Here is a 25,411-nt window from a genome sequence, read left to right on the forward strand (position 1 = left end):
ATTTTTTTTCTGTAATCCCTTGCTTTTCTGGATGTGGATAACCTGTAAGAATTCCTTGCTTGTTTGTAACCTGTTTAATTCCTTCTGTTGCACATGTGGACAACTGAATGTTCACACAAAACACTGAATGTTACCAATGGGTAACAAAGTGCCCAGATTTGACAGTCCAAATGCGAGAAATGAAATGAGATGGTTGCCAACTTTCAGGTACTATACTGGATTTTTGGACAGACAGGATGAGGGCTATGAACTATGTGGTCAGACTGTTCCACAGCTTTGGTCACAAAAATAAGTGGGGCATAAGCAGAGCTGAGACTGTGAAAACTGTAATTGTGACGGTTCAATAAATTGTTGTCTGTCTTGGATTCAGCTTGGAAGTCTTGCATCTTAAACTGCTGTCATACTATTTTAGCTTCAGGATTAGAGGTGCAAGGAATTAGGCTGCTCCACAGAAGAGTGAATGGATTTGTTGATGGGCTGGAAAAATAATGTAAGATTAGGAAGTGTAATACAGTATACTGCTTGAAGATATTTAATTTTGGAACTTGCTGAATGTGAGGTGGGTGTCAGGCATTTTTATGTATTTCTTTAATTCCTTCTGTGGGTCATGATCTTAGAAAGTAGGTTGAGTATTTGGGGTTAACAGTGAAACTGTCACTGCTCTTAAGTTGTTTGAACTTCTACATGTTTTCCAATTTCATGCCCTCTAATTTCTTGGCTTCGCTTAGTTCTTCTGCATCACAATATCTGACTCAACGTTGGTATGATTATAAGAACCTCAGAGGTAGATTTATTCTCTTAGTATTTGAGTAGAAGTCTTGTTTGTGCTAGAGAGCTGCTAATTCCGAGGAGCTAGTATTTGGGGAAGTTGCACTCTCTGTGCCTGGATTACTTTTATGCAAAGCAAGTACTTAGTAGTTGCTTTGCATAAAACAATGTAAAAGTCATGAAGTTGTTTTAAATGTTAATTTCTAAATTTTGGCAGTTAGCCTGCACTATCATCAGCTCTTAAATGAAGTCCAGTCTTGTAACTGTGTTAATATCCCAATTTGAATTAGATTTCTTTTAGTGGCTGCAACGCAAAGCCTGAAAGGTGACTTAATTACTCTGAGTCAAACAAATGCCATAGATTCCCTAGCAATCTTATCTGTGACATCTCATTAACAAGTTTCCTTTTGTAGTGTACAGATAGATATTCCTGTTAAATATACTGGAAGATAATCAGTATCACGTTTTCCTGGATTCACAGGCTCCTCTCAGGCTAAGACACAACTTCTCTGTATTGAATAGTTTGTTTGATGAGGGTGTTTTGGTTTTTTCCTAATCAGATTTAACAAAAAAAGGCAAAATGTATTCACACTGTTTCTGAACGGGGTAGATGAAGATGTTTTTATTGCTGCTTTTTTTGCAGTCAAACCTTACTCCTGTTTGTCTTGTTTTAAGCCTTATTTGTTGTGGTGTCTACAGAAACTTTGGACATGTCTTTCATCTGTGCTCTTGTAAACCTCTTTTAGGCTTTAATTGCTCTGGTAAGTTGCATATGAAATGTATAAATTACAGCAGGTGAGATCTTGCATATTTTTCTGACCATCAGTTAATTCAGAAATTCTAATATTTAGGTGGCTTAAAGCCTGTGGGCTTTGTCTGAAATTCATTTTAACAAATATTTAAACCAATGTGGATGTGTCTGTGTGGATATTCTATTCATGCAAAAGTTTTTGCAGCCTCGATAACAAATACCATCCTTTTTAGTTTGCGAAGTTGCCTGGTGGTTGTTGAGGAAGAATACAGTGCCAGCCTATCACAGCCAGAGCTCTAGTAACTTGTTAAACAAGGGTCATTAAAAAAAAAAACAAACAAAAACAAAACCCCAAACCCAAACCACCCCAAACCCCAAACTTCTCTTTACCAAGCTGGCAGTTCTTCATTGTTAAAGCTTTATGGAAATGGCAATACATCATGGAAAACGAGCTCGGAGGAGGAGGAAGAATTCTCTGCAGCAGGTAATTTTCATTAATGGTTAATTTTGGTGGTATGGAGAAGAATGAGAAAAGAATGAGAAGCATTTTGTATGTTTGTGGAACAGGAAGAAGGGTCTTCTGAGTAAGCTCTCTTTAAATGCTGACTGCCAGCCTCTGCCACCTTTCTTCTTAACACTCCCATTCTTTTCTAGTTGTAGTGGATGATGGAAAACAGCTTTTTGTGTAATTTGAGAATTGAAGTTGATTATCTTGATAATTCCTAGTTCTGACCCCCAGCTGACATGTCTTGGTTAACTGTTTCAGTTGCACACTGTAGTTTTTCCTGTGCTAACAAAGATAATTAGTAATGTAGAAGGTGCAGGAGCAAATGCAGGAAGCACAACATATAGTGTGTTGACAACACCCCATGAGGTGCCCATGCATCAGAACCACAAATACAGAAACATTAGTAATGTTCAGTTTCTGTGCAGCTTTGGTGCACAGGTATAACAGCCAACTGTAGTGTCAAGGCAGTTTGCATCTTTGAGGCCATTTCCAACAAGGATGAGCTTATTACAGTTCTTTGTATGTTGCTGCAAAAATTGTAGTGAATCTTGGACAACTATTCCTGTACATGTACTAAACAGATCTTAGGAGACCACTCATGCCACTTGTTGAATTAATTCATTGACTGGCTATGTAAACAAATCAAAAGTTTTGAAACAATCTAATTTTTAAACTGTTCCAGGAGTTCATTTGTATTTGTGGTCCCTCTCACACCACCTTTTGAGGACTAAATTTGAGATGAGTCCTAAGGTGACATTATGGCTTGCTGCAATTTAAACACATTTTCTGCTTTTATAAAAGCAGAAGACCAGTTGAAGGCTGACACTGTAATTTAAGTCTCTGAACTATTTATAAAAGGATGTACATCATGCAGAAAAGTAACATACAATTGAGCAGATCTAGGAAGTGTTTTCTACTAATGTATGCTGAAGAACTCTTTTGCAGTCTGATGTCTTACTGTGTACAAGCTGTTTTGTATAGAAAACTTCAGCTAAGAATTTAGATTCTGTTGCTGATTTTGCTAATTGCAAATTTCCTTTTTTTTTAATTTTCTATCCACAGCTCTTCATGCCTTTCACTAAGAGGAAACTTGTCAAGATAATTGCCCTTAACTATCCTACCTTGGAGGAGCATGTACAAAACCAATCTTAAGAAGAGAGAGCTATTTAGTATTTGAAGTAACTGCCAAAGAAAGAGAAATCAAGAAACACATTTTTATGGATAACCTACAGAAGAAATAAAGACTAAAGTCCAAGGTTATCCGTAATCAGTAAAAAGGCACAGCTGCTGAAAGGAGAAAAGGAGAATAATTAGCAGAGAATAAAATTGCAAAGAACACTTTTATTCTTAAAGGAACAAACTACATGTCATATAAACCTCTGAAATACTTCAGTGACATGTTTTGACTTCTCTCTAGTAAACTGATATTTCTGCAATATTCATAATTTGGTTAGCCTTCTGTTAGTAGTCTCTAGACTGTTCCTCGATCTGTAATTATTTCTGTCTATAAGTCATGATTTTGCTGCTGTTTAACCAGGAATTAACTTGTAGGGATCTAACAGCATTCAAGAAAATGTCAAGACTATTCTGAAAGGATAAGGCTATTCAAAATATCCATAGTATTCCAGCCACTTGTTCTAATTGTGTAACTTGAGAGAGAAGAGTTGAACTCCAGCAGTGTGGTGGTAATACCCAGATGCAGCTGAGGAAAGCATGTTTTATGCTAGGAATAGGTGCCAAGTAAGTCTGTTGTGGAGTGTTCATGCCGTACAAGCTTCATTTCTTAACAAACCATGTGTCGCTTGTTTCTAAATCTGCTAATAGAGTGTATATGAGAGGATACTCTCACTTCATGTGAGGTATGCTAAATATATAGCTGGCAGCAAATACTAATAATGTGAGTTTAAGTTTGCAATCTTAAGTTGTATCAGAACCTTGTTACTCTACACGTTCATTTGTATAAATCAACTTCTGTGGGTCAGAGATGAAATGACATGCTGTTTGGAGATTTTACAGTGACTTTTGTCTTTATAAATGGGTATCATTATCTTAAAACTATAAAATAAAAAAAATAAATGTCAGTGCAGTGTTATTTTGCTGAATAAGGTTTATAATTATGATGATCTTCTGCAGTTACTGTCAAATTTTCTGTTAGTGCATCCAGTCAAAAAGTAATATTTTCGAGCATTCTTTAGAATGCTACCTAGTCCTGGTGTTAAACTTTGGTAATTCTTTGCATTAAAACTGTACACATGAAAATGTGTACCTGATATTTTTTCCTCTTTCCTTAAAGGGCTCATTTCATATTTTATGAAGTCTCATAGCTGTGCTTCCCTCCCTGCTTTTTTTCATAATGCATTAATGTGGATTTAGCTCTAGGCCTTCTGTCTTACTGCCTACCTATTCTTAAACAGCAAAAATATACTCAAACTATTTAGTGTTTCAGGGCTTATATTGTATCTCATAGAGCATGTACACACACTGATTGTACTTGGGGACAAATAAGTGACCTTTTTGTACTGCTGTTCAGAGTATGCCTGTCCCCAAGACCAAGTCGTTAATCTTCATCTCTGAGGATCAAGTCTTTGGTATAGAGGAACACCTTTGTATTTGTCCAGGTCACAGCTGTGCAAACAGGAATCTTGGCATGAGTAGCTTGAATGTTTATTTGTACAAAAAAAAAAGGGGGGGGGGGCTAAAATATTTTTAAAACTTTGTAGACTTTTGGATTCTTCTGTGAAGATGAATACTCAGCACATCAGTAGCAGGTAACTAATTTTTAAAATACCTTATTTAAATACTATGTAGCAAATATTGAATAATCATGTAATTTGTACATTGTCACTTACTAGATTTTTCTAATTCCTTGTAGATATCCAAGTTTTCCAGTCCTGGATAGGTAAGTATTTTTAACACTTCTTTTTAGCAGTAACTGTTTCACAGAGAAACTAAGTCGAAGTTTATTTACTTTTTTTTTCTCTGCTCTCCAAATATTTTTTTAGGCTACTTCATGTAGATAACTTTGTTATAGCTTAGCATGTGCTTCTAGATGCATAGTAAGACTCCTTATAAATATTACAATTAGTTCGTGGACTGAAAAAAGTTATTCCCGTTTTTAATTTTTCCTGCTTGATTTTCAGAAGCGTTTTATGCTTCTTTAGGCAGATTGATTTCAGTAGCCTGTACTAGAAATTAACTTTCTCCCAGTACCTGAACAAGGATGTAAGTGCCTAGAACAGTTATCTGATGTAGTTATGATTGTATATTTGTGTGTGCATGTGCATAAGTGCACTGGTTTTAATTCAACTTTCTCCTTTAATTTGCAGCCTTCCAGTCTGGTTTTCTTGCCTCTTCATGACCTCGTGTCTTGAGCAGCCTAGCTGGATCCCCTGGTTCCTGTTTCTTCTTGTTTCAAAATTCTGCTTTCCCCCATTTTAAATCCCCTACCCTTTTATATACATACACTAGGCTTTTACTAGCTGTTTTGGTCTTCACTGTTTTTTCTAAGACTGTGGTTGGGTTCCATCCAAGTTTTTCCATGTGGGACCGTTCTCCTGGATTCCCTGCCACAGTGGAATAAGTTTCTCTTGTAGAATATCTCAGTCAAGCTGTTTGAGGTTTTAGGGACCTGACAGTCCTCAGCTACGTTTCTGTTCTGCTACTTTGTCTTGCCGTAAGTAGGCATTGAGGAAGAAGTTAAGGCTGTATCTTTTTCTGCTCTACCTGTAAAGCAAGTGTATTAACTTTTTTGAAGAAGCAAGAGAGCTTGTGGATTGTGGGAGATAAGCAAAGTGAATGTGTTCTGGAGGTAAAAAAAAAAAAAAAGCAATCCCCCCCCACCCCCCAACAACATATCTCCTCTCAGGCATGTTTAGATTCATGAGATACTTGTTCTGCCCCTTTTTGTCCTTATTAGGAAATGCAGTTGCATGCTTCCAGGCTAAATGTAGTTGGGTTTTTTCTTTTTTTTTCTGTCAAGTAATCTCTGTATTTCTGTTCAATTTGGTATAATTTTGAGGAGTCTTTCTGTGCAAGTGCTCAGCTATGGAACCCCTTACATTCCACACCATAAGGGAATCACCGCTGAATATAATGTCTTAGACTAATCTTAAATATGTTTTGTTTTCTTGTATAAAACATTCCCTTAACAATAATATTTTTGAAGATGTTTGGTTATGAATCTCTTCAGTTATCTGGTCACTTCTTAGCTGACTGATTCTGAAAAAAATGTTAAGCATGTGTGTATTGTGATTTTCTCTGGCTCAAAGCGAGGCATTTGGGAAAAAAATACCAACTTTTAATGTTAGTGTCTTTTGGCGTTCATGCTGCAATAGTTGCAGATTTAAGTATGTGCAAATTCAAAGTGACTGTACCGTCAAAGTTAAATTTTCTTGCTATGACTGTGGTGTAGTGCAGCAAGGTTTTAAAATCTTATTTTAACTTTCTATTAACTACAAAACAGGAACATATTAACGTACTACATTACAAAAATATTTAAATGTAAAACTGTTACATCTGAATTTCTGGTCATGTAAACCACTTTTTTTGTATCATTCTTGTGTGAATCCTTTTTGGGGGGAGTGGGCAGGTGGCTCAGGTGAGAAAATATGCTATGATTTTCATATGCTAATTGAGTAAGGTTTGTCATGGTAATTCATAAGGATGTGTCTGTTTCTATGTATAAAATGGTAAAGAAGATTATGTGAAGTTTTGAAATTTGAAATTAAATATTTTAACTTGAAAAGTAGTATTTGCACATATGTTCAGAATATGAGATTGAAGTTCTTACCGTCATCGTGTGGACTGCTGATATTTTCATGGGAATTCTCATTGGAGGAGACCTCTCAATGTTTTTATATTTCTTTGTATGTTTGGTAACATAGACCTATCCATATATAACACTGTCCATGGTTGTTGTGTTTAAAATATATATATATATTTATATTTAAATAACCATGCAATGTGAGTGGCCAGAGATCTTTACAGTGCTGAAACTGAAAGTAGTTCCTCTAAGCTAACTTGGGAATAATTGCAACATTGTTCTTTTTTTGTGTTTCAGGGAAATGAGGCAAGCTACCCTTTGGAAATGTGCTCCCACTGTAAGTTTTTTTTTAATTGCTACATTATATTGTTAGGGAGGTTAATCTTATTTGGAGATCCATAGGTACAATTTTTATGTATGAAATTACTGCTTTAAAAGTTATGCAGTTTATATACTAACCAAAAGAGTAAAATTAAAAGGTGAAAGATTACCTTTGGAAATAATACAGCTTTTGCTGTTAGACTGTAAAATAAAAAATCAGTCCATCTTTAAAAAAAAAATTATGAAGATTTTTTATTTTTTCCATCAGAATATGAAACAAACTTCTAATAGTTTCAATGTCTGTACAGTGAAGCTTTATAATTGGTAGTTCAACTGGTGGGGCTTTTCCATCAGTTCCAGTGCCAGTTCCTCAGAAATCTGGAACAGCTTGTGGTGCAGCATGTGCTATGTTAGGAGTCAAATATATTGCCTAAGCTGTCTTTCCACCCTGAGAGGAAAGAGAGGTTGAGGCTGAAAGAGCATTTTTTTCTGTGCATGCTTGCAGCCAGGCATTTGGGTGAGAAGCCACTTGGTGTTTGTGCTGGTTTTGGCTGGGATGGAGTTAATTTTCTTCATGGTAGCTGGTATGGGGCTGTGTTTTGGATTTGTGCTGGAAACAGTGTTGATAATTCAGGGATGTTTTTGCTGTTGCTGAGCAGTGCTTACACAGAGTCAGGGCCTTTTCTGCTTCTCACCCCACCCCACCAGTGAGTAGGCTGGGGGTGCACAATAAGTTGGGAGCGGACACAGCTGGGACAGCTGACCCCAACTGACCAAAGAGGTATTCTATACCATATGATGTCATGCTTAGTATATAAAGCTGGGGGAAGAAGGAGGAAGGGGGCGGGGGGGGGATGACGTTTGGAGTGATGGCATTTGTCTTCCCAAGTAACCGTTACGCATGGTGGAGCCCTGCTTTCCTGGAGATGGCTGAACACCTGCCTGTCGTTGGGAAGTAGTGAATGAATTCCTTGTTTTGCTTTGCTTGTGCACAGGGCTTTTGCTTTACCTATTGAACTGTCTTTATCTCAACCCACGAGTTTTCTCACTTTTACCCTTCCAATTCTTTCCCCATCCCACCATGGGGGGAGTGAGTGAGCAGCTGTGTGGTGCTCAGTTGCTAGCTGGGGTTAAACCACGACACTGTTACTCACTTTTGGCCACATGACCATAAAACTCATTGCTCTGTCTCATGGGGTTAGTCTACCCTGTAAAAATAACAAAGTATTTCTTGCCTAAAGCTGACCAAAGAAAGGGTTGTCTTGTGAAATGTGCCTGTGGTGTTATGCTAAGCATACTTATTTTTAACTGCTTTTTTCCTTGAATGTTTTTCTTCAGCACTAAATCATGTGTAGACCTGTGTATGTATGTATGAACTGCTTGATAAAATTCCTCATCTTCAGTGAATCAGATCTTGTTTTTAAACAGGATAATAAATTCTTCAAGATAGGAACTGTCTTCTAGATTGCTTTCACAATGCTAGTCATAACTGAACTCCAGCTCTCATAAGTCAAACAGTAATATGAAATAAATAATCATGGGGGAATCTTTCTCTAAATATGTTTTTCAGAGAAATGAGGCTTCAGCTAGTAATTTGCAAGTCCTCTGTGCCTAATACACATGTCCACATGAATTATAAATTGAGTCCTTAGTTTGTAAACACTTGAGAATCTTAGCCACAACACTGCATTGCTGTGTTTTGTTCTCAGTGTATATTTTGTTAAATATGGATATGTGGGTGAAAGTTTCATATTTGATTAAGACTTCAGTAGTCTTTTCCTGAATCATGTATATCAATCTTAGCTTACTGCTTCATTGGTCAGTTTTTGCTTAGGGATGAACTGGCTTCTGAATATTTGTTTGGTTTTTTTTTTAACTAGATATGCCTCTGGCAGACTTGTAAGCAGTGTGTTGCCATCCTTAACTTTTGATTCTAGGACAAGCTATATTCATTGGTAGCAACTGCCAACCTAAAGATTTATTACTTGAGCTTGTTTGCCCCCTTCTATTGCAGAGAAGATTTCCGCATTATATTCTGTGGTTAAACTGTATGTTGAGGATATCATCATGTAAATCTGAGGTTTCGCATGATTAAAGCTTTTTCTGCTTTGATGGCCCTTCTCACAGTAGAGAGAAAGTCAGCTGCTTCTCAGGGCATCATAACTACATGCATTAGGGGAGATGTAGTTATTACTCGCTTCCCTTTGCTTTATTTTGCCTAATCGCTGCAATGATTGTACTGTGCTTAAAGATTCTGCATGCCTAAATATCCTGAAGGAGCAGGGTTTTGGGGGTGGGCACAGATATGTACAGTAGCACGTCTGTGAATAAGTCCACTAAGTAGGTATTCACCTTGTTCTTCAAATGTTAAACGTTCATGCTGCTTCCAAGTAGTTGTTACTGACAGGACAAAAGCTTTTCGAGGCAAGACCAGACAGTGTTTTTGAAGATGGTTTGGTAAGGATTTTGAATGTTTAGACTTCTGGGAGACTGGCAGTTAGCAATAATGTATTTATGCTGTCTGCATGGTGGCACTGGGTTGTAACCTTTGCCTGGCACTGCAGTCACTATTTTGGTGTCTGGTTTTTATAAGAATAATTTTGTTTCAAAGTTGGCAGTTACAGGAAGCAAATTCAGGATGCTATGCAGAGGATGCACACCGTTAATATTCTTTTTACCCTTCATTTTAGAACATTAGTTCTTTTCATGGGTGGATTAGTATTTTTGTATTCCTTAAAACAGTATGCTTTTGTTTTTCAGCTGTGCTGTGTCTGAGAAATTACTGAAAATCTAGTGCTGTTTTACATGCTGAAAATTTGATGTTAGCCGAGCTATGTCAAATCGTCCATAAGAAAATTCTATTGTAGCAAAAAGCTGTGAAGAAAACTATTTATAATAGTATAACTATTATTTTATAACTATTTGATATAGTAAACAATATTTTATTGTAGAAAGTAGTGTATTTTATAGTATAAACAATATTTTATAGTATGTTTTGTTTTTAGGATAAGGAGACTAGTATTTGTTTTCTAATTTAGGAGATTGTAACTGACATATCTGAAGTCATGAAAAGGATTAGGCCAGCTGTGTGTAAGCATATACAAGATAAGTGGTTGAATGTGTTCTCAAGGGCGTCATCTTTTTGAAATCTGATCTCCAAGACTGAAATGGCTGTCTTGGTTGCTACTCTGAAACATTATATTAGTGAATCAGACAAGACTGTATAGATAGAGGTGAGAGCTTTTGCTGAAGGTCTGTCTTACTTTGAGGTCTCTGCAATCCATTCTTATAGGGGAAAAATATTTTTTCTTAACCTGGAAATATTTAAAACAAATTTCAGAACATGTTTTATTTACAAAAATCTTTTTCTTCTAATGTGTTAGCAATATTCTTGTTTATAATAATCTCATATTAGAAAAATATGTGGGAACTAGGCTCTCTGTGACCACACTCTGGTCTGTTTTTTGTTAGTTATAACTTTAAGCCAGTATTTTAAGAGTATCTGAAAAGCCAACCTCTTAAATACAGGTTTAAACATTTAGATAAACACTTAGATTTCAGAAGTGCCCGGCACCTCTTTGCTGAGACATATACAGCTTTTCTAAGGTTTGTACACTTTGCAAATGCCTGTGTAAGTATTGTCTACTCTGCATCAATGGATGTACAGTGCTTCTGAATACATAATCAATTATCCTCTTAAAACTATGACTGAATGTAGTGGATTTCAGAGATATGTATTTTTAAGGCACTCTTTACTTCTGACTGTCATATTAATAGCAAACTAATCATGCACCTGTACTTTGACTAGAAAAAGTATCATTAAAACAAATTTTCTGAAATTACTTTTTTCAATGTAGAGCACATTGCACTCCAGAAATTGGCTTTTGATGAAGCTTTTTGAGTTGCCACTTGAATGCTTTTTACAATACTATCTGAGCATCAGTTATGTGAGTAACAGCTTGAAACAGACAATTGTTTTAAAACTTACGGATCATCCTCTGTTACTGTGTTGGGGAAGGGAGTGTGGTATTTAGTAATATGTATCAACATACTAGTGTCCAGTTAACAGATAAAGCTACTGTACTAAAATGGCAGTTTCACAGAGCATTTGCATGTGGTTTCTTGGAAGAGTGGAGTTCTTGCATTTTAACCCGGTTCATCATATTTTTAGATGTATGCAAATGAATTCAAGATATGACACAGATATTGTTGGCTCTAGAATTTTAATAATTGGATGGAAGAGGTATCTTTTGAAAATACTGATAGTTCTTTAACAAAAAAATCCCTAATACTGGCACTGCTTAAAAAATGCCACCTTGTTGTGTTAGTTACAAGGTGAATGAAATTCAAAATGGATTATGAAATAAACTTAAATAATTCAATAAATAAATTCTTCAATTATTCAATAATTATTCAATAAATAAAACAGATGTTTCTACCAGGCTACCAGCAAAGCCTTTTAAAGAAAAACATTTAACAGATATTATTTCTAGCCAGTTGTTTGTAAGCTCAGGCATCAGTGCCAAGCTGACAGGATACTTTCTGATTCTGCTGAAAAGCATAGGAAGCATAGAGCCTCATGTCAGTTGGTGAGCAAAGCACAGAAAAGGCTAACTTGAGTTTGAGGTTAAAGGAATGCTCACTGCGGCCAGGGCTCAACGAAGCTCAGACTGCTGTGATGAGTCACAGGCAGACTCTGCCTCAAATGATGTAAACAAAGCTTGATCCTCCTTATTTTGCTCAGTGATGATGTCACCCTGTTTACAGTGTTGTGGACTTGGACCTCCTTGGATTTCTTAGTGTTTTCTTCTCTATCCTGGTCTCCTGAGCTTGTCTTGTAAAATTCTGTCTGCTACTGCCACCGTCAGTCCTTCCAGCTCAGAAACCTTCACTGTATCTGAACTATCTTGTGCCTTGCGTTTCCAGTATAGCTTCAGGATATTTGTGTGGGCACTAGGTTGTCTGTAAGGAGCCTTCGGAGAAGTATTTTGTTCAGGCTCTGAAGATTCAATTCAGTACTCTGTTCTTCAGTGACAACGATGTGAAATTTTAAGAAAGTCTGTTGCTAAATACTGAGGAAAAAGCAGTCTTGTGAAAAGGGGCACATCCATCATAGGTGAGGAGTGTTGTATATGTGCATTCGGGGAGGACATCTGAACAAAAAATTAATAGGATGCTATTGAAATATGTTGTTACACATAAATGTATGCTGTTTTTATTTAAAAAATCCAAATCAAACAAACAAACCCCAAAACCTATGTGGTTTTTAGGTAAGTTTAGCCCAGGCAGAGAGAGTCAGCAGGAATTATGACTGAATTGAAGAAAGAATAGCCAAAAATTTTGCAAATTTAAGGCTTATACTGTAATGCATTAATCCCTTATTTTATATTCTTATTTTTAAAGCTATTTTATGAAGACAAAGATGTTACTGAAATAAGAATTTTTTGAAGTGTATAAGCTTTTTAAATTTCAGTTTTGTGGAAAGGATTTTAAAGGTAGGTGAGGTGCTTGCAATATATTTAAGGAAAAAATAATGAAATTGTTCTGATATGAAATTATCATATAGTCAGTTTTTCATTATTTCTTCCTCCCAAATACTCTCATCCATGGTGTGTCTGTTACCAGAAACAAAATATTGGATGAGATTGATACTTCAGCTTTTGGCAGAGATACTAATTTCTTCAGTACTGTTCTTTGACTTGTCCTCCCCTCTCCCCCTCCAAGAGTAAGACCTCTCTCAGCTCTCTAGTGCAGGCAGTCCTTTTGCTTGAATGTTTAAAGGTTTGGAATGAGACATTTGCAATCCCATTTCTAGTAGAAACTGGTGCTAAACTTCTGTACATGGTCTGTATATTGCAGCTGAACTGGAATTGATTGTATGAACTATGAAATTGGATGTGTGTGTATGTGGAGAAAGAGTAATTAACATTTTCTAAGTATGAAGGCTCCTCTTTAATTTTGTAATTTAGGCAGTTGTTGCTTTGCTACAGTTCAGCAAAGCACAAAAAACATTCCTGAGAAATATTCTTACGTGCCTCTCCAACCTCTTCCCCTTCCCATCATCCAATTCTTGTCTTTATCATCCATAACCCTAACCTCATTGACTACTATCTTCAAAAGAAAAAAAATAAATTGGTGCTTTATCTTCTCTTAAGCATCACTGGTTTGTAAGTTTAAGTATCTGGCTAATAATTGCAGATGCAAGGCTGGTTAACTGAACAGTGGCTCTTAGGCCCAGCAGGTGATGGCAGAGCATGTATTTTCAGTGTAGCGTTGCTTGTTAACGTTGCATGCGGTGGATCAGTTTCTGAATGTCCCAATAAAATGTTCTTTCGGAATTCATATTGGTAGGTCCTCCTAAAAGATAGATTAGCTTGAGATAAAATACCTTTCTAGCAAAATTTTGGTTACTTAGCCCATCTTGTGTGGTCTTTACTAGAGCAGACCAGTGTGGTGTCAGAGTTGGTCCTGTCAGTCTTTTGTGCCAGCTATAATAATTTAAAGCTGATTTGTATACATGGTAATTAGCTCCACTTCAAAGCAGACCATTGACAGAACTCTGGGTCTCACTTTCAATCTTTGCTTATATACTTGTGAGGAAAAATACTGTGGACTGTAGCTCCCAAACCAGGAAATGGACTGAAGTAATGAAATCAGACTTTGCTTAATGCTACTTTGGGGGGTTCTGAGAAAATGATGCTATCTAATGACTGCTGGGCTTCAGTCCTGGCTCAGGCATCTGTTTGTTTACATCCTGATATGTAAAAAATTTCATTACTGTGTTCTGGTACTTAAGGTTTTCTGAAGTGTAAGTTAGAAATGTTTCAGAACTCGCAATTAACTAACTCATTAGTTTGTGTGACAAAGGAGAAGAGATCCAGGTATGTTGCTGCCTCTCATTTTTCTCCATTGTGATTTTGTGAAATTACAGAACTATTCAGTTGCTTAGGCGGCTTTAATCTTTCAATTTTAGTCAGTGCTAGTCTTTCTATTAATATTGGAATTGAGATTTCACTGATCTGGCAAGAGAATGAAGGTGCATTATATATACTATAGATAATACTCTTAGTTGGCTGCTTAGTTGTTTTAAAGTGAGGGGTTTTTTTTAAAACAAATAAATAATGCATGTACCTTTTATTGTTCTTGGTTTTTCCAGTAGGAAGTAGTTCTAAGAATAACCCTCACAGAGCTTATTTCAGGGTTTTCCAGCATGAGTTCTAGATGGAATTGCACGCTTCTGATTTCAAAAGTAGATCATTTGAGGGATCTGTCTTAAATAAATAATGGCCAGTTGTTGAAAGGTGTTGCGATTTCTGAGTCCAGGCAGGGAAGCAGGAGAGTTGTGGTTGGACCAGGACATCATTTTAAACATGACTAATAAAAGTACAGAGACTGATGTCATGGCCGAACAAGCCCTTATTTACATTATTATAGTATAGCTATAAATTATGTCTATTCATACATTCATTTTACATTGGAAAATGTGTTTACATGTGTAGTGTGACAAGCCATGCTTAATGTTTTTGTGCATTTTCAGATGCATATGCTGTGAGGATTTTTTTAGGATATCAACTCTTTTTATGCGAGGTGCAAGTCTGGAGTAGAGCTTGGAGTAAAAATGAGGTTCCTGTCTTAACAGCTTGCCAAGGTGGTGGCTTTGCATTAAACTGTAGTGGGTCCAGTAACTTTCTGGTGGCAGGGCAGGGAGTGAGGTTAGATAGTGCCTACCATTTCAAAGACTGAATCCATTTACAGTTTTAAGATTTTAAGGAAAATGGAAACCAAGGAGTTTCTGTGGGCAGAAGCAAGAGTTGACAATTACCTTCAGTATACTGGTGAGAAGAAACATTTTGTGCTGGTGGAACTCATGAGCGACTGTTTGGGCTAATTGCCAGTAGATCTCTGCTTTGCCATTCTCTTTTAGTACTGTTTTCTTTTAGTCTCATTATTACGTTTGACATATAGCTTACCGTATGGTGATACGGCTCCTTTTGTGTGATCCAGAGGGCTTTCTGTATAGCTATGTTGACAGTAATATGCTTTTGATGCTGTGTTGCGATGTCGTGCTGTTAAGGGCACACCTTCAATCATGTTCTAGGCTTCCACGTAAACTGGTGGGAAAAGGAATGTGGCTTTATTGCAGTTGAGAGCCTTATTAATAGAAATGCCAAATTGCCTACTGGAAATGGAAAAAACTAGTTTAAGCCTCTGGAAATACTGTTTAGCCTTATTTTTATAGCCCAGGAGGAAGAATCGGATCTGTTGCTTGCTGGCACAGCAAAGGGAAGATTGTTCTGGGCGTATCGACCCTTTTTTGCCCTCTGCCTCTGTAGTTGCAAGCAGTTACCAAGACTGACTAACTGCAGAATGTCTGAATTTACTATTCAGGCAAAAGAAGTCTTGACAGAAAATCATCTTGTGCTTCTGGACTTCTGGTGTGCTCTCTCCTTTGTTCTGAAATACTGCAGTTGTGTGTATGTCTGGGTTTGTGTCTGGTTGGTTTTTTAGACAAGGATATCAAGAAATTTAAGTGGAAGTTTGTTACTGTTTTGGTAGAGGATCTGGTCTCTGAATTGGCTACAACTTCCAAACATAAAGCTCTGCGTGTTGGCTGACCTTGAGTATTGGAAAAACTAAGTGCTGTTTGTTTTTATGCTGCACTTTTACAAAAACCTAAGAAGGTATTAATGTGATGTAAAGTGGATCAGGTGGTATGTATGTGCCTTGTAGAAGTTAAGAAACAATTTCTTTTAATATTGGAGCAAATGCACTAAATGGAGCTAAGAAATGTTGAGGAGGCTTTTCATATTGGGGAAGAAATTGGTATGGGGAGTTTGAAAGCATCAGGTTCTGTAAGATAGGTTTGCTGTGGTTTGCTGTATGATGGCCACTTTCTAGGACTTCCTAAGAATCTCAGTTCCTCCTTCATACCCAAATATGGTGAGCAATTTGTGAACTAACTTTGGTCACATAAATCAAGCTGCTGATAAAGAATTTTCAGGTTGTTACAGGGAAAATTTTTCAAGCTTTTCAGCAGTCACAGAGTACAAGATTTCTTAGTGGTGATTATTGATTCACAGATTAGTCTATTCCAGGCAAAACCAGAGGTGTAAAGTAGGGTACTAGGTATATGCTGTAATTGAGATTCTTTTTAAATTTGAAGAGGATGGATGAAGTTGTACTGCTGCAGAACCTGAATCTGCTTTCATTTCTGGGACAAAAAAAAAAAAATAATCAATGTATGCAGGTCATGGCTACAGGTATGTCTGTTTCCTGTTTAAGATGGAGGGGAAAAAAATTATCTTGGGTTTGTCTGGGTGATGTTTTGGGTAGGTGAGTGATTACTGGTCAACAGTGGGACTGTGTTAACCTGCTTAACTTGGCATGTATCCCAGGAGATCTCATGTGTCTGGTGTGCTTAAGAAGCACTAGTTTTGCTAATATGTTTACTAATATAATTGTCTTTCTAACTTATTATGTTAGTCTACTATAAACATAATGCTAGCTTCTTCAAAGAAGACTCAGTGTCTTCTTTAATTTCTTCATACCTTGAATTTGTAAGAGCTGTCTGACTAAGAACTAGCTAAGCATCCTCAATCCTTAAAAATGTTGTGTCAGCATGTGGTATTCAGTAAGTCACAAGGCTAACTGTATTATGGCTGGTGCAGGGAGGAAAAAAGGTAAGGTTTATTTAAAATAAACTGAAAAGGCTTGTGTTTGTCTTCCAAATTTGACATTACCTTTATAATCTTCCATGAGTGTTTTAATAGTTGTAATGAAGTAGGAGAAATTCTGGTAGGAAAGCAATGAAAAAATGTGCATTGTGCTTAACTGGCAAAGGGTTTACTGAAGCCTTTTTGAAAATAGGTGTGTGGTTTTTTGGTTATTTTTTTTCTTTCAGTTGATGCGGATGAGATAAAACGACTAGGAAAGAGATTTAAGAAGCTTGATTTGGACAACTCTGGTTCTTTGAGCGTGGAAGAGTTCATGTCTTTACCTGAATTGCAACAGAACCCATTAGTACAGCGAGTAATAGATATATTTGACACAGATGGAAATGGAGAAGTGGACTTCAAAGGTAAGACACAGTGGTTGGTGACAGGTGGTGGCATTTTATTGGAATTCTTGGAGCCTTGGAATTCAAATTTTGCTTCAACTGAGAAAGGAAGGGTGAAGAAAACTTGTTAATCAAAATAAGGTTCTAATTCCTAGTGAAACTGAGTACCAGTAAAACTAGTTTCTATGGTGCATTAGGGCAATACACTCCTGAAAGAAATGCTTAAAAGAGCAGATTGTTCAGTAATAGCTTTCCAGGTCTTACCGATTTAGGACTACTCATTAAGTATCTCTTGAAGAACACTAATTCAGACTCTCAATTGTGGTGCTATCTGAAGTATATTCTTAGGCTGAAGAGACTGAAAAAAGTGGGGTAGATTGTGTTAAGTGGTGTCTCTGTGTGTAAGTTGTACTTACCCAAATGTTAGGAGATCTGTCTTTTGGAGTATTTTGAAAATAGTTTTCTAAATTATGAAAGTGGTTCCAATTTTTCTGTTGATACTTCCTTTACAGGATTCTTTTTATGATCTTAAGTAGACATTTCAAGCAAAAAGCAGAAGTTTTGATTTGGTACATTCCTTCAAAATTTTGACTTATTTTAAATATTCATGATTAAAAGGACCAGCAGGTTAAAAATCTTCATTACTAGTTTATGTTAAAACAGTCTCTGACCCTTAGAAGTGATAATGTCTGTAAGTTCTGTTCAAGCTAATGTTTACTGTTTCTTATTGCTCATGACTAGAAAAGGTTAATCAGTTTTTCTTAAGTGTTCTTTTTTTTTAATTGGAGAAAGTTACTCAATCTCATTTGTATTGACAGGCTAATGTTTTAAATAAAATGTTAACATACAAAAGCTTCTAACCTTTACAAACCCCCTCAAATTTCTATAGGGAGAACTACAGTGTAGCTGGTATGTTGAGTTTTTGAGGCTTTCTTGGTATCCATTTCCAAAGCACTAGAAGTAGTATGTAACTGTCCAAAATTCCCTTGTGAAAAATAGGCAGTGGTGAAAGATGATACTAAATTCTAAGTGAGATTGAGCTGTGATTAATATAATTACTGTTTGTCTTGGGTGGCAACAGGAAGTTGTCAAAATCAATTTTGTATAGTAAAATGATGCTGCTGCAATAAGTGGCAGTGAATTCTATTGTTGTCATCTGGCCAAGTTTGATTAATTTAATTTCTTTATTTCTGTCTCAGAGGGAAGCTCAAAGGAAAGGTTTTAAACTGAAAGTGGATATGTTTAGATGGGATGTAAGGAAGAAATTTTTTATGAGGAGGGTGGTGAGGCACTGGAACAGGTTGCCCAGAGAGGTTGTGGATGCCCCATCCCTGGAAGTGTTCAAGGCCGGGTTGGATGGGGCTTTGAGCAACCTGGTCTAGTGGAAAGTGTCCCTGCCTATGGCAGAGGGGTTGGAGCTAGATGATCTTTAAGGTCCTTTCCAACCCAAACCGTTCTGTGACTATGAAAACGAAAATTGCTAGTGTGAGAAAACTTGCATTCTTTTGTTGAAAGACCTAAACTTTTTTTATTAATCTTTAAGCATAATGGTTAAAAAAGTAATTAAAATATCCATGTTATCAGTCAAGCATTTTTATTGATAAAATGTATAGGAGTTGTTGATTTAACTTCACAAAATTTGAACCTGTAGTAGGCCTTTCAACCTAATGCTCTCTTGCTATACCTCTGTATTTTTTATATATCATAGTTTAGGTTGTAGTTTTGCACTGTTGTCATTTTTACCACCCAAAACTCTAAGAAGTCGAGTTACAGGATCTCATCCAGACAGATCACATCCCAGGGTTTTATTTTTTGGGTAACTCAAGAGTTTGCTCCTGGAGTTAATGACTTCATTGTCAAACAGTGTAAATTTTCTTTTTACCCTATTTCTTATAGAAAAATATTTTTTTTAAAATTTGTTTTAGAGCAGTTTCCAGTTTTAATGTAATTCTTGCTTTAAGATGAGAAACCAATCTTGAGAGGAGCTGTACAATTAGAATCCCTGCTGGAGTAGCTTTAGTAGAGATCTTGATGGAGTTTTACATCAGATTCTTGTGAAAGTCTAGCAACAAAATTACTTAAATACTGGGGAGAACAAGTCTGGCGAGAGCAGTATTGGATTTGGAGTACTTCCCGCTGAAGTACGTTAAAGTATCAATGTATGTGGACACTTAGGTGTCATGGTAGGCAATATTTTAAAGATTTTAGGGTCACTGGGATTTTTTACAATTTCTAAAAATTTCTGAATGTTTATATCCTTGGTTTATTAAAAAAAAATACACTTTTTTGTAAACGTTTTTCTTGTACTCTTTAGAATTTATAGAAGGAGTCTCCCAGTTCAGTGTCAAAGGAGATAAGGAACAGAAATTGAGGTGTAAGTATTTTGATTTTCCTTAACAAAAACTTTTTGGTCCTCAAAAATACACTTTTGTTAGTTAACACTGAGAAATCAGCAAATCCAGATTCTTTGAAAAAGTGGGAAATTGTGAAGGTAGATTGTAAGCTTTTTGCACACGTCATTTGTGTTAAGAATTTGCCATCGCTGTTTTCTGCGGAGAAGGTTTGAGGTTGCCTTCTGAATATCTTCAGTTGCTTCCTGTTTTAAAAAAAATAAATCATTTAAGAATACTTAGTTCACAAAACTGTGTAGCAATGTGCTTTGCTTTATGGGAGCATAAGAATAATAAATTTTTTGCTACTACAGCAGAACAACACTAAATTCTTGTTTGAGAACTGCATCTCAGGAACACATGACCCAGGCTTTTGGAGTGGGGAAGGGATAGGCTTAGTCATGGATGTAACTTTCAATAACTACGACTGAAATGTTTAGAAATAAATTCAGTCTTAATGCCAAATTGCTTGCAGTAAAGTAGCCAGGTGGAATTTTGATTCATCAGTCCCCTGGAAGGTTGTAATTTTTTCTGCTTGCAAATGAGCTGCTACCTGGGTGCTTTACTTGCAGTGGTGAAGATTTGCCAGTTTGGTGTTTGTAAGAGTTCTTTTACTGCTGGCGCTAAAACAATTTCAGCTGACATTTCTAAAGTGAACTCTTTCTTCTAAATTCTATAGTAGCACCATTCATTGTATTGTTTCTGATGTTTCATGTTCTTCAGAATGAAATGGAAAGGCTGTTAGAAATCTCACTTAACATGCAGTATTTTTCGCAGTTTGTGCAGGATTGTTGTCACTTAGCGTTAATGCAAAGCACATGAATGTATATTGCTCTTTTCTGACCACATTTGTTACTCTAGGTTTTACATATGTATATTTTACTTCTGCAGTTGCTTTTCGCATCTATGATATGGACAAAGATGGTTATATCTCAAATGGAGAGCTTTTCCAGGTGCTCAAGATGATGGTTGGGAACAATCTCAAAGACACTCAGTTACAGCAAATTGTAGATAAAACCATAATTAATGCAGATAAGGATGGTGATGGAAGAATATCCTTTGAAGAATTCTGTGCTGTAAGTAACCTCTAAAAAAGACTTTGATAATTTGGAATTTAAAAAAAGGAGGGAAAATGGTAAATGGTATAAAGGGTAAAGTTATAAAAGCAGAGTATTTTTTCAGATCTGGAAACAGTCACCCTTTGACACAGCTTTATTGTAGATGGTATCGTCATCTCGTGGCTTACAGTAGAGCAGTGTGTCTTCTGGTGTATGAGCAAGTCATGAGTCTGTTCCTTCAGGATGCAGACTTTCCTATTGAATCTAGTGTGCTGGAAGAAGAGGGTGTTTCAGAGCACAGCAACTTGTATGAAGTAATTTCTATGTCATTGTATGACACAATAAACACAAGACTAGTCCTAATTATTTTTGTATATAAATGCTAGCCTGACACGAAGACATACATTGGATTCCAGTCTGTATGCTGGTAGAAAATAGCAGCTTTAAATATGAGTTGTGAGTGACTGGCTTGTCGTAGGAGGCTGGTTTTCTTTGTTTTCAACAGTTAAACTTGATTAAAAAAGAATCGACACTTCAGTTGTTTTAAATGTCTATAGCTGCTTAATGGAACACTGTGTGGGGAAAAAAAAATAAAAATCAAAGCATAGTGGGCAGGCAGGTACAGTCTGCCAGGGTGGGGGGTGAGGAATGCTTTAAACCACCTGAAAGCTGTAAAACCCGAGGACGCCATAGCAGATCTCTTTCAAAAAGCATCAGTGTCGGGGTGGTGCGTGGAGGGGAGAGGTGTGTTCCACAGAGGTGAATTTTAGGTTAATCTCCCAATCTCTAAACTAGGTGTCTGTTCCAAATCACCCTTTAGAAAGGTTTATTTTAGCAGGGTGTGGAGGGAGCCTGGGGAGATTATCACCATCTGCACAACACGAGGTTTTTACAAAGACCAGGATAGTGTGATTTGTGTCAGTTAGAGGAAGAGTAACCCCTCAAGTGCTGCTCTTGAAAAAGGACAAGCAGTTCAAAGGTACATTTTAAAAACGTTGAGTTTTACTGAGCAGAATGCTTGAATGTAGCACTTGAGACTTGAAATGGTTGATTTTCACCCATGTCATGTATTTGTTTAATTAGTTGACAGGAAGTTTTAAACTCTTTCTCTCTTTAAAAAAAAAAAGTAAATGACACATTGAAATGTGAAGATTTTAAAATTGCAACGAGTGTTTACATGTTAATATTAAATGGTGTATTAATGAACACACACCTGGATAGCACAGTTTGAGTCAATAGGCACTCAAGCTTTGCTTTTGTTTTCTACTCTTTGAATTTACAACTTCAGTTCAAATGTAACTTGTTCATACTCATGATCAATGGAAGTTCTAAAAAAAGGAAAAAAAAAAAAAATCTGCCCTTCTCCAAACTATTAAAGCAAAAAGGTTCTATTGCCTGTGTTTTTTGGGGTTTGTTTTTTTTTTTTGGTAGAGTTTAGTTATTTTCATGGCATCATGTGAAAATGTGGTCATCTGCAAAGAACTCAGAATGAGTTGCAGCCTGCAGACACCTAGATTAGTGAAATATCTGTTTATTTCTTGCACTGGGCTGTTGTCTTCTAGCCGTCTATCAAATATGAAGTTGCCCTTTTCTTTTGTTCCTGGGCTTCTGCCCAGAATTCCTGTCTTGCACTGCCGTTTGATTTTCCTCTACCTTTCTTTTAATTTCTTCAATTTTTGTTGACCTACTGACAAGACACCTTTCATTCCTACAATCTATTATCCTTTTGTTCTTGCATTTTACCTTCTTTGAATTTTGTGCCATCCATCTACAAAAATACTTTTTCGTTTGTGGCATTTGGCCATACCACTTGGCCTTTGAATTTTGTTTCCACATTATAAAAAGTTCCTCTGACATTGCGCCTTTCCTTTTCCTTTCTCTGCGTGTGAATTGTACACCTTTGAACACTGGCAATCCTTTTTTGGATGTGTGCAGTATTGTCAGAAATCCTGCCGCCTTTCCTAAGGCCCTTTGCTTCTCCTGCAAAGATGCACAGTTTTACAGGGTATGTTAGAAGTGAGGTTAGCATTTAATTTAACATGCTGAAACATAATACAAGGTCAGAATATGAGATGGGGAGGAGAGCCAAAGTGATGTAATTTACACTTTTTTCAGGCCCTTGAGTGTGTAAATTGTACTGTTGTCATTATCTTGGGTAATACATAATTCATTCACATACCACACAGTACCTGTGAAATGTAAATGAATTTGGAGAGGCCAGGGAAGTACTGTAATTCTGATAGACCTGAATGCATCTTCTGAATAAAGTGTGTTCTTTGTATCTTGCTAACTTTCAATTCTCATCTATTTATGAACACTTCTTTTTCTCTCAGGTTGTAGGAGGCTTAGATATCCACAAAAAGATGGTTGTAGACGTGTGACTCTGTAGGGCACCATCCAACACTTTTGCTTTCTTCTCCATCTCTGAAGATCTGCTCAAGACGTCCAGCAATGCTCTCTGTGTATTTAAATGGAAGTATTTTTCTCTGTGAAGCCACATTTTCCAACATGAGCCTCATGAAGCCAACTAAGTGTTATTGAACTTTTATTCTCTCAATAACTCAGTGTAGCACTTTAAAGTCTGAAGGACAGCAAAGATGGAAAGAGCATATCAGTGTGGTGGAGAAAGGGAAGGGGTTGGCTTTTTAATTTATTTTTCTTCATCTTTTATAACAAGGAAATATCTATCTATATATATATATGTGTGTGTGTATTTATATATAGATATATATGTAGCTTTCTATATGTAGTAGCTAGGTGGGCTTTAATTTAATATACTTGATTCAGAAACAAAACTAGAGTACAAAGTGCCAAGCAGAATATTAACAGTTCAATATATGGATATACATCCTTACTTTTATTTCACACAGTTTTATATATATAGTAGAAGAATGTAAAATTTTAACTGGGTCTTAGGTCAACTCTTTTCCTTTTCCTGTGACTGTTCAGGTGTTTCTATATATTGACTGGCTGACAAAGCATTGCTTATTAATTCATCTTAATTATGTTTTTTGTAACACAGGAGACTAAGTTTATTTATACCTGTTAATATATTACCAGGGACTGTGTCTCTTTGCTAAATAACTTAGTACAGTTCCACTTAATAGGAGAATATAGTTTAATGCTACTGCCAAGAACTAGCCGTTGTGTGCATATAGTAACTGCGGGATGCTTTGATGGCCACTAGATTTTGTCACCTAGGAACTGGGAGCAGTTACAGCTGTCCTGTGGTTAAGGCAAATCTGCTGTTCTGGATTCATTTTTAGATACAGCTGCTCAAGGTGATAGACACATTCATGATTCTCTTGTGCTTAGCTTAATGAAATTAGGGTCAACATAACTGTGCAGGATTCCCATCTACTTATTTTATACAGTACTTAGATTATAAAATGTTCTTGCCATTTAAATTCTGTTATTTCAACCATGATAGTTTCCCCTCTGCATTTAAAGAATACTACAGGTAGCATAAATAACTGGTAATATTTTATATATATATATATGTATGTATATAGGATTCATACAGGGGAAAAAATCTTGTTAACCTATGCCATAGAGGAGGAAAACTTCACACTATCTAAATTTATACCTCTTCTGGTTCTCCAGGCCTTTGCCTGGAGAATTTTTTTCTTTTCTAGATTTGTCCATATCATAATCTGTAATGGATGGTAACTTGATATATTTGTGTGATATAAAAGTAGCGAGCCATGTTTTACAACTTTATATCATCCCTTCCCTTTTCTGCAATGGTACTATTGGCTGGAAGAAAAATATTTGCTAGATTTTTTTAGGACAGTACATCTTTCCTGTATAGTAGTTTTTCTATCAAAAAAATTGTTTTATAATCAGCAGTGGAAAGTGCAGGTTGTCTGAACCTACTTCAGTTGAGCACCTGTCTGCCATAGCTGTTCCTTCAACTGAGTGCTGCACATCATGGGCTCTGTCTGTGAGAGAGAAATCCAGGTGCTTGGTGTCCTTGCATGACATGAAGTTTTGCATGTAGATAAATTTGAAATGTTCCTCTTGTTTACATAATTTGCATAATTTAAAAGATAATGTTGCCAAACTTTGGTAAATGTTAATGTTCAAAACAAAAATCTCCACTACATGTAACTTTCCTTCCTCTGGATCAGTACGTGGTTTATAATCCCAGCCAGTGGTTGTATCTGTTCCAGTGTCAACTGCCATGCGCTCTGCTTCAAGGGGGAACTAGTCTTTTGTGAATTTTTTGTACATAAGTATTTGTTACAAACATTTTAGCAAATGCTTTCAATTTCTCTTAATTGCTTGTGCATATCTTGGCTGGCATTATAGAAATTAGTGCTAATGTTATTTCCTTAGGGGGATTGGAAGGGGAGGGATGAGGTGTTTTTTTTTTTTTAGTTTGTGTGGGGAAAAATGATTTATGTTGAATGTTTAGTTTTTCCTCTGCATGATACATCATATGTTGTGGGAACTATAAGAACCTTCATACTATATGAATACAAAATAAAACATTTGAACCTTGGCTGTGGTGTTTCAGTACTTACCTAGACCTTTCCTGTTCAACTTAAAGCAGCTCTGTACCCTGCTCAAAAGAAAAGAAAACCTGCTGCTTATAGTTTTTGTCCCCTCTTTGATTATAAAGATTTATTGAAAAACTGCACAGGGTGCACGCAGACACTTGAAAAATAGTTCCAGGCTTAATTTTAGTTTCAAGACCACTTAAGTGTTCGGTTTCTTTTTTTTAAAGGCACATCTGGTTCTCTTTGCTATGTGTCCAAATTGGATAAAATACCTTGTTTTAAATCCTAGTAAAT

General features: G+C 36.4%; 1 protein-coding gene across 1 annotated transcript in view; it reads left to right on the forward strand.

Annotated features, from left to right (window-relative positions):
• PPP3R1 (protein phosphatase 3 regulatory subunit B, alpha) overlaps positions 1 to 25,119 on the forward strand; it is a 42,043-nt gene extending 16,924 nt beyond the window's left edge. Inside the window, exons 2-6 of the mRNA XM_075035534.1 lie at positions 7,087 to 7,126; positions 17,012 to 17,188; positions 19,482 to 19,541; positions 20,449 to 20,633; positions 22,949 to 25,119. Of these exons, the coding sequence (XP_074891635.1) occupies positions 7,087 to 7,126; positions 17,012 to 17,188; positions 19,482 to 19,541; positions 20,449 to 20,633; positions 22,949 to 22,996 (510 nt within the window). The 3' untranslated portion in view covers positions 22,997 to 25,119. The remainder of the gene's footprint in view (positions 1 to 7,086; positions 7,127 to 17,011; positions 17,189 to 19,481; positions 19,542 to 20,448; positions 20,634 to 22,948) is intronic.
• Positions 25,120 to 25,411: the final 292 nt, after the last annotated feature.

This window comes from Buteo buteo, chromosome 9 (assembly GCF_964188355.1).
Source record: "Buteo buteo chromosome 9, bButBut1.hap1.1, whole genome shotgun sequence".
Taxonomy (NCBI): Eukaryota; Metazoa; Chordata; class Aves; order Accipitriformes; family Accipitridae; genus Buteo; species Buteo buteo.